Source organism: Puma concolor, chromosome C2 (genome assembly GCF_028749965.1).
Source record: "Puma concolor isolate L17-30 chromosome C2, mPumCon1.1.hap2, whole genome shotgun sequence".
In the NCBI taxonomy this organism is placed as follows: Eukaryota; Metazoa; Chordata; class Mammalia; order Carnivora; family Felidae; genus Puma; species Puma concolor.
The window spans coordinates 128,361,608-128,371,709 of NC_141675.1; the positions used below are offsets into that span (position 1 = coordinate 128,361,608).

Consider the following 10,102-nt stretch of genomic DNA (forward strand, 5'->3'; position numbering starts at 1 on the left):
CTGCTAGATTCCATTGATCATTAAATGATATTGATTTTTCTTTCTTAACCTTTCTCAAATACATTTCTTCATCTGAACAGCCACCAATGCAGTTACATCCTCTATCATTACTTACCTGAGCTATTACAAATTGTATTCAAACCTTTCCATGCTAAAGGCAGAACAACCTAAAACTAGAATCTCTTCATATTCTTCTAACTTTCCAACTATTATTAGGCTATCTATTTCTGTTCCCTAAAATGTACATGGGGGCAAAGGTAGCACCCCTTAAAGAATGTAAATTTTCTAGATATCAAATTTTTACCTACTTGTATCCTTAGGTATGTCTATAAGACTTTGAATTATATAAAAAATGTGTGCATAAAGTGTGTATAAAGTGATAGGTAGATGAAATTAACTTACATTTATACCAGAGATTAGCTGGTTTAAAACCTCTGGGTGCAGATACAAAGTGCAGCAATCCCATCAATGGATGGTAAATTATAAATACAAAATAGAATGTAATAATATAAGGAATACTGAACCAGAAATTAAGAATCTAAGGGCATTGGTCCTAGCTCTGATCACATCTAGATTTGAGGTTGAAAACCTAAGGTCTGTGTGTTCAAGTTACCCTCTTTACAGAATGAGAAGAGATTTAGGCTAGATTAGAGATGGCAAATACGTCTCAACTCAAGTGCCAACCTCAATCAATTTGAAGTGGTTGCCTGAAGAGTAAGGGTATGCATTTGGGACCAGGAACATTTCACTGAAATCAATTAAGAAGGTCTGTCATGGTTGGGGGAGAGAGAGTTTGAGCACATATGCCTATATTAGCTATCCCAAGACTTGGTAATCTTTAAGTCCCAGCTCTATGATTCACTATTTTTGTGCCATATAACAATGAGGATAGATTGAAATTGTTGATCTTCTTGTTCCTTCGTTGCCTTCAAATGTTCCAGTTCATTTAAGATGTATTACCTCACAATTGAATGTGAATCCAATGGTAATACTAACATTTAAGTGTAAGTGGTAGACTTTTACAGTATTTTAAATTTTTCTTTCTAGATCTTCCACCTCCTCCGGTGCCACCACCTGCTATAAAGTCACCCACTGTCCAATCCAAGGCACAGCTGGAGGTACGACCTGTAATGGCACCCAAACTACCTTCTATAGAAGCAAGAACAGACAGATCATCAGATAGAAAAGTAGGCAGCTACAAGGGGAGAGAAGTATTGGATGGAAGACAAGTTGCAGATATGAGAACAAATCCAGGTGATACCAGAGAAGCACAGGAGCAGCAAAATGATGGGAAAGGACGAGGAAACAAGGCAGCAAAACGCGACCTTCCACCAGCAAAGACTCATCTCATCCAAGGTACTGATTTATTCATACAGCAAATAAATATAGATTGAACATATATTTTGTAAGTTACACTGTTAGGTTCTTGTGAGCCATATGAAAATGGATAAGATTTAGAAATTTGGTCTCTAATGGAGGAGACGAGCATGTACTCAAATAATTTTAATATAATTAAATTAAATTCGTAACATTATATAAGACTTCCTTGGAGAGGTGTCATTTGAATTGGGTTTTAAGGGAAAGCATGATTTCAACAGGTTAAACAGGGAGAAGGGGATAGCAGATAAAGGAAATAAATGGAGAAAAAACATGTAAGTGTAAAAACCTATGTTTGGGGAACTTTAATTTCCAGTTTGACCAGAGAATAGGTTGCTTCGGGCCCGGCACAGATAATGAAAGATAAAACTAGAGAGGTGGTTGGGCCAGATTGGCAAGGCTGGGAATGTGACTCTAGACTGTGAGGTTTATGATATAATCAGTGGTGAGCCAGCAAAGAATTTTGAGCAAGAAATGACAGAATCAGATTTTTAGAAAAAGAATTGGCAGCACTCTATAGTGAAGGAAGAGACTGCAATCTAGTTGATGAAAGTATCAGGTCACTGTAAAATATCTAGGTATAAGATAGGAAAACACTGAATTAAAATAGGTATGTGGGGAAATAAAGGAGAGAACAGCCTCCACTGGCATGTCAGAGATAGAGCCAGTAGGAATTGGTGACTAATCGAAAGTAGAAAATAGACTGAAACTATGGAGTAAAGCAGAAGTTACTCAAATGTTAATTAGATGGCCCTGCTGACTAGTGGAATATAATTGTACTAACCAATGTAAGAAAACAAAACAGAAAAGATTTCTAAGGGAAAATATTTTCAACGTTGAATGGATTAAGGTGCTGACAAGAACACAGATATGAAGAAAATCAATAAGACTTTAGACAACTGAGTTTAAAGATCAGGGGGAAAGGTTGTGAGTAGAGAGTGGATTTTAGAAACAGCAACACAGAGTCAAATTGTGTGAATTACAAAGGCTAAATTATCAACAGTGATATATAGGTTAAAGCTGCGCAATCAATTCTCTGGGAGGAAAGCAGAGCAAAATCCTAATTTGTGCCCATTTACATACTTCTGTTGGGTAGTTACTCCCAAGACAGCTGGTTTCAAGCTGCTAATATGAAGTCAGTGAATGTGGAGTTGGGAAGACTTGGTTACTCTTCTTTTGCTGAGAACGTGTGAGCCAGTTTCAATGCACCAATAATCAGCAGTGATTATATTTAAAGACTAGGCACAAGAATGACTTTCTATAGTGGAAACTAAGATGGATCCACCCAGAGATATAAAATAATCAAGATCTCTAAGCCAGAGAAAATAGTGTCCTAGAAAGAATGGAGGAGGAAATTTTAAGACAGGAAGAAATCTAAAATGCCACACAGAACTGAAAGTTGGATGTTAACAGGAGGTGGAGGATGGGGAGAGGATGCCTAAGGATTTTGTAATATGTTATTTGTGGGTGGTATTAGAACTGTTTTTAGTAGAGTAGTCAGAATAGATGCCAGACTCTAAGGAGTTGTAAAGTAAATGGACATTGTGAAGGGAGGTGATGAGCCCTTTTCAGAAGGCTGGGAAGAGAAGAGGTTGGGAACAAGTTTGCCAGGAAGGCAGAATTTGTAGAAATGCTTTAGGATAGTGTATTTGAGCATTATTATATACTAAGGAAAAGAAACCATTTAGGAGAAAGAAATATAATAAAGGGAAGATTGGTCATAGTCAGAAAAGAGTGGTAGGGTAATGAATCTGAGAAGCCTGTACAACTACTGCTGTATTTTAATAGATATGTTGTGATAAAATTAGACATCAAACTCTCATTCTTTTTATTATGGGCACCTGGTCATTAGCAATGTCCTTTCAAAATGGGAGTCAGTTTCACTCTCTTATGTGACAGGAAGCCTGAACTCCTAATCTAGGCATGTACTCAGCAACAAAGTGATGAGTGGGGGTGGACGCCCCCACTATATGAGCACAAAGTACTTGGTGTTATTACCACAATCCAAAGTTTGAAAAACTTAGCTTGCTTGTTATCAGTTAAGCAAAATGTGATCTGACTCTGACTCTTTGATCTATTCTATACTCCAAGTAGTGACTTATAACTACAATGTCATGACATAAATTATGAAGTTTATATGTGGCCTGAAAGTATAAACCAATTTGCTGCTACAAGTAAGCTTCCTCCAAAGCAGGTGGGATTTTTCAGGGAAGAAAAAACAACTTACAAACCTGGAAAGATATTGGTGTATACAGAATTAGAACAGAGAGATGGAATTATTTTATCCATCTTTAAACTTTTAATAAGTTGTCCTTTGTGTTATAAAAATATTTCTAACTAAAGAACTATTGCTGGCACTATTAATCTAGAAACAAGGGACCCTATTTCATGGAGAGCACTGAGTTACACTGACCAGATTATTATTTTATGTCTTGCTTTCCCAAATTCTGATTTGAACCATAACTCTGTGTATATGTGTCATTAAATGATTGTTTCTATGCATTGCTATAATTTTCACCTTCATAATTCAGTTGACATTATTTAAAATGAAAGAGGCACCCTGATTTACATGTGTAATGAATGGTCATTTTTTAATTAAAGAGAGTGGTCTTCTAGACTTGAATGACTGATTGTTTTGCTGACATTTACCTCAATTAGTTCAATTTATTTCTACATATATCAAACATCCACTGCGGTATAAAGCATTGTACTGGTCTTGAGATTTATGTGTAAGTATGAACCTTGACCTCAAGAAGCTTACAGTCAGAGTTGGAGACAGGTTATCTGTAGATTCACAGACATATTCATATTTGGTATAACGTTTATGATGCTGTGATACTTGAGAGTCCAGAGAAGGGACAGTTAGCCCAGTCTTGTGGGGACGTGAGGTAGAAAACGACTTCTTGATCTTTCCTGGTGGAAATAACACATAAGCTGAGTGACCGGGGTGGGTGGAGTTTTACTTGGGTAAGAAGAGTGAATAGATTGTTCTGGCAGAGAAACTCAGCATGAAAAGCTTTGAGATACATTAAGAAGATTATAAATTCACTGTGACTAAGATAGTAAATGTGGTCAAAGAGGAAGCTCTTGAGGTAAATATAAGTTTAAGTCATAGAGTGCCTGTAGTTCCTATAAGAAGGCAGCTGAGTGAATATGTTTTAGAGAGGAATAGCTCAAGACATAGAGATCTATTGGAAGATATTTGCAACACCTGGACAAGAGATGTGGAGAATATAAACCAGGCTATAGGAACAGAGATGAGTGAGTAGGAAAATTCAACATTAACATTTTTTTGTGTTAAAAGTCAGGCTCACCTGTGTATATTTGAATGTGTGGAAAAGGTACATTGAAGGAGTGCTGGAAGGTTGTTGGAAGGCAGGGAACACTCTAAAATAATTTCAGTTTTCTGTGTTTGTTTTCTTAATAATTAGTGTTGTCATTAACTGTATTAGAGAATCCAGAAGAGAAGAAAGGAATGGACATGATGAAGTCAATGTTCGACATAGTGAGTTTGAGGGATGCTTAAGAGGAAGTATTCAACATAATTCAAAAATTGGAAATTAAATTAATGATTTATCATAATAAAATAGTAATTAAATCCACTCATTCACTCAAAACTATTTATCAATGACCTGTTATATGTCAAGTTGAGAGTATATCAAAACACAAAACACGGAAAAATACCTGCCCCCATGACAGTTACATTCTAGAAAAGGTTACAATTTGTGAGAATGGATGAAATTACCCAGAGTGAGTGGGAGAAAAATGTATATGTATACACTAGGGTAAAAGTAGAAATTTGCAGGGCATCAACATGTATGAGGCACTCTATAGGAAGAGCCCACAGAAAACTGTCCAGGAAGGAAGAGAACTAGAAGCTGGGAATAGTGATGTTTAAATTGATAGTGGTTTCCAGATGAAGGCAGCGAGAAGTCCAGAGACATAAGGGCTGAAACATGATTAGCATTTTCAAAGTCAACAGTGAGTTTTCTCTTTCATAGTGGTAATGTGGGCATGCATAGATTTCAGTGCGATCCAGAGTAAATGGGAGTTGCATCTACCACTATTGAGTCTAAATTCAAGAAGCTTTGTTGAGCATTAAGGACAGAAAGAAGGTATTGATTCACGTAGAGCACAGGCTTAACAGGAAATTTTTTAGCAAAAGACAGATTTTATATTGTAGATTGACAAAAATTACAGTCAATTGAGAGAAAAAGATTGGTAAAACAGGGACAGAAGATGCAGGTCACAGGAGTGCAAGTGCTATGAGGCAAGGATGCAGGAACAGTGGTGTTCATGGACTGTGAGACCCCAGCAAGTCAGAACCTGGATGATGGGTAGAAGTTGTAATGAGTAGAATGGATGGAGAAAGGTGCCATCAAGGAGGACTAAACAGGTGACATTAGTAGAGTCGTTGACCTTCCCAGGAAGAGAATGTTTTGTGCAAAGGTCAGGGAGTATTGACTTCGAACTGGTGCTAGTTGGGATAAGAGGCAAACCGTCCTCATTCTACTGGAGAGAGCTTGTGTCGAAACCTCAGGGGAAATCAGATTGCATCCAGGCAGCGTGGACAGTAGAAGCATTTGGAGGGGGAGGGGAATAGAAGAGTTGGTTTTTCATGTGTTTGGTGTCCAAAGAGTGGAGGGAACAGGCTTTAGAGAGAAGTGAGCAACTGGTGGAGGCATCAATACAAGCAGCACCAAATTTAAAGCAGTAAGAAGATAGAAATTCAGAAGATGGTGTTTAATTAGAGTGGCTTGTGTTTTGAGCTAGCGATGTGGCAAACTTCTGAGATTCAAGGTTCCACAATGTAAATACAATGTTAAGATGGAGGTTGTCTCGAAAGTGAACCTGGGCCTGATTCTGTTTTGGTAGTTTGAGGAAACTGGACTTTGTTTTTATCAGTGCCTGAAAACGATCTTTCATAATTTGCATAGAGATTTCATTATCTCCTCTGTTTTTACAGCAACACTAGGGGCTCCTCTGGGTATACATATTATTAATACTTTTTCTTAGAAAAGTGGAAACTAAGGCCTAAAATAATTGGATATCACATAGTGAAGGAGAGAACTGGAAGCTCTGTCTGATTCTAGGTTTGGTTTACCTCTTAATGAATTTGGTCCCAAGTGAGTTTGAGGTAGTCAGGAGCTTGTGAGTGAAACCAACCTGAACGCCAACCACTACCAGGAAGACAAGACTTGTTATTTTCATTTTCATGACAATGCTGCTTTTCAATTATTGTTATAAAATATCCTCACTCCTCAAAAACACTGGTGCTTCCCCATTCAAAATTACAGACGTAAGTGATGATACATTATACAATGAAAATGCATAATGGTGTTCATATGCACTTACTATATTTCATTACACAGAGGATATTCTACCTTACTGTAGACCTACTTTTCCGACATCAAATAATCCCAGAGATCCTAGTTCTTCAAGCTCAATGTCATCAAGAGGATCAGGAAGCAGACAAAGAGAACAAGCAAATGTAGGTCGAAGAAATATTGCAGAAATGCAGGTTCTTGGAGGATATGAAAGAGGAGAAGATAATAATGAAGAATTAGAGGTATCTATAATTTTTTTCCAAGTTTCTCAGCATTATGCTAGTTATTAAATCAGCCTCAAATTTAGAAATATATATCAGGCCACAGAAATGTTTCTGTTTTACCACAAATGCCAATGTTAGTGATACCAGAGACTAAACTTCTGTGAATTTAATGATTTTCTTGAAATGCATTCCAATGTTTTAAATGGTGATAACAGTTTCTTTTTGGATCTAGAGGTCATGTTCATCTGCAGATATTCATATAAGAAGTTTATATAGCAAACATGTTGTTAGGAAATAAGAACTATTTCTCTAGATAATATATTGTATAGTACTGTATTGTAGTACGTTGTAAAAACCAGTAAGGTGACAGAGTTATAAGGATGTAAATGAGAGTGCTTAGCCTGTGTTATCTGCCGCCCTAGTAATCACTGGGGTTAATCTAACTGATTGGACCAACTATCTTCCACCTTAATTCTTCTGCCAATGAGAACATGATCCTTGACATTAACCTTCCCAGAAGAGAACACTGTTTGAGTCAAATATATACTCCTTTGTTGGAATTTATAGATAGCAATACAAGATAGAATTGGCAGTAAGTCAAAATAAACCAACTTTTAAGACCATGTTTCCTCCATTTAATAATAATAATAAACAAGTTGAGGACAAATTTCTCTTCTTACAAATATATTTAAACCCAAGTAGATTGTTAAATGAACGTTCATCTTAGACTTTTAAGAATAGAAGATGAAAAATTTTAAGGCATAGTATCTAATTGAATTTCCTATAATACCCAAAACATCTTGATTTTGAATTTTGGAATAAGATTTTCTTCTTGCAATTGTTGTGATGAGAAGCTGTTTTATAAGTTGTGCTTGTCTTTTTGAGGAGAAGAACTTTTCTGGGGGACAAAAAGTTACCAAAAATAACTCTAATACTTAAACCAATAAAATTTGAGCTATAATGTTGAGTTGGGGATGGGGTAAGTAGAGAAATCCACCTTCTGCTGCCCCTCTCGCTCCTGCCCCACATACCCCAATACTGCAACATTGTGTAGAACACAGTTTGGTGCTTGTAGAGAACTACTGGATCTTCTATCAAAACCAGCTGTAAAAACAAATGAAATCAGTTGCCATGAGCACTTTTTAACGTATGCCAGGGAATGAAGGAAGAAACGCAAATTATAAGGATAAAAACATATACATCCATATAAAGATAAGACTATAAGATTGATTTTGAAATTTACCAAAAACTTATCTCTTACAGGAAACTGAAAGCTGAAGACAACCAGAGAGGCTCGTGCGATCCAATGTGAAAAGTATCTCTCAAGATGCCTCTTGTCTGATGACACATGACGCCAGATACAATGTTCAGTGCAATCAGAGTGTAAAAATTGTCATTTTTATTCCTCTTATTGGAATACCATTTTTAAAAATTTTATTGGAGTTTTATTGTTGTTGTTTGATCCTTATCCCTATGAAGAACTTCCCTATTCCCCTCGCTGTTGGAACAAACCATTACACTTTACTTCTAGCAAGGGAAGTACTTGACTTCTTGCTTCAGTCATCAGCCAGCAAGAGAGAACAAAACAGTTCGTTTGCATTTTGCCCCTGAGATATGGCATTGCACTGCTTCTATATCAAGCCAATTTTATAGCAAAGTATTGATCAAAGATACAAAATTGACTAATCAACCTCATGGCAAGGGCTCTCAAGATATAATCTTTCTATAACCAACTGCTACTGCAAATTAAAACATGTTTCATTTTCACATGATTTTAAAGTCAGTCTTTCATACCACCCTCTGCTGGGAGAAAATAAAATAGAATACATGCAGAACAACCACAAGTCGATTTGAATGGGGTAGAAACATTGTAAATATATACTCTTTGCAACCCCTGGTGGTACTTTATTTTGTCTTCATTTCAATCATGGAAGTATATTCTTACTGGAAATATACTTTTGGATAAGTAGGGATAAGCCAGTTGGATCTCTGGTTGTCTAGTCATTGTCATAAGTAAGCCTAGCAAAAAACCTTGTTCTATTTTTCAATCGAATGCAATTATTAATGCATATTACAAACCAATGGATGTTTTTAATGACCAATTGAATAAGGACATCCCTATCTTAACTGGCCTAAATTTCTTCTGGTAGTGTCAGTTCAACTTTCAGAAGTGCCACTTAAGGAAGTTTGATTTTTGTTTTTGTAATGCACTGTTTTTAATCTTTTTTTTTTTTTTTTTTGGTTTTAAAAGCACAATCACTAAACTTTATTTGTAAACCATTGTAACTATTAACCTTTTTTGTCTTATTGAAAAAAGTGTTGAGAAGCGTTTTTAACCTGTTTTGTTAATGCTCTATGTTTGTATTTGGAATATTTGAATGATGACAGGTGGTGAAGTAACGTGCATACTTTATTGTGGGCCATGAACCCAATGGTTCTTACTTTTCCTGGACCTAAAGAAAAAAAAGGTTTAAGTTTGTTGTGGCCAATGTTGAAACTTATAAGATTTTCTTATAAGCTCAAAGAGAGGCATTACTTGCTTTGAATTGCCAAATGATGCCCTCTGACTGTAGATTTTTATGATCCTTTTTTGTCGTTATATGAATTTCATTGACTTGATAATTGGTGCTATTTGAAGAAAAAAATGTACATTTATTCATACACAGGTATCAGGCCTGACCCCACTGGAAAACAAAGCCAAACAAAACTGAACCACACAGAAAAAGCTGGTGTTCACCAAAAACTAAATGTGTTCACTTAGATAATTTGAAAGTTACATAGAAAGGGTGTGCAGTACTAAGGGAACAATCCATGTGATTAATGTTTTCATTATGTTCATGTAAGAAACCTCTTATTTTTAGCCATAATTTTGCATACTGAAAACCAATAATCAGAAAAGTAATTTTGTCACATTATTTATTAAAAATGTTCTCAAATACATCATTCTTTCTTGTGTTGATTTCTTTTGTTTTTTCATTGTGTGATCAAATTTATTCCATTTAGTCACAAAGTTGTGCTGTCTTAACATTTCACCACTGTATTATCAGATGAATAAAAATTCTGTTTTCTGAACAACGAGGCTTTACTTATAAGGAAAAATTCTCTACTCCATGGAAATTAAGGCTGTAAGATCAATCAAGACCTAAAAGTCATTTGGTCATAAAATAGCGTTTT

At 35.9% G+C, this 10,102-nt stretch overlaps 1 protein-coding gene across 9 annotated transcripts in view; it reads left to right on the forward strand.

The window, feature by feature from the left end:
* The window catches only part of ROBO1 (roundabout guidance receptor 1), a 1,149,709-nt gene extending 1,139,841 nt beyond the window's left edge, over positions 1-9,868 (forward strand). For 8 of the 9 annotated variants that reach the window (XM_086675709.1, XM_086675710.1, XM_086675706.1 and 5 more), the window contains 3 exons: positions 1,048-1,356; positions 6,750-6,946; positions 8,192-9,868. In XM_086675709.1, the coding sequence (XP_086531835.1) occupies positions 1,048-1,356; positions 6,750-6,946; positions 8,192-8,206 (521 nt within the window). In that variant the 3' untranslated portion in view covers positions 8,207-9,868. The remainder of the gene's footprint in view (positions 1-1,047; positions 1,357-6,749; positions 6,947-8,191) is intronic. The other variant, XM_086675711.1, reaches the window with a different exon arrangement.
* Positions 9,869-10,102: the final 234 nt, after the last annotated feature.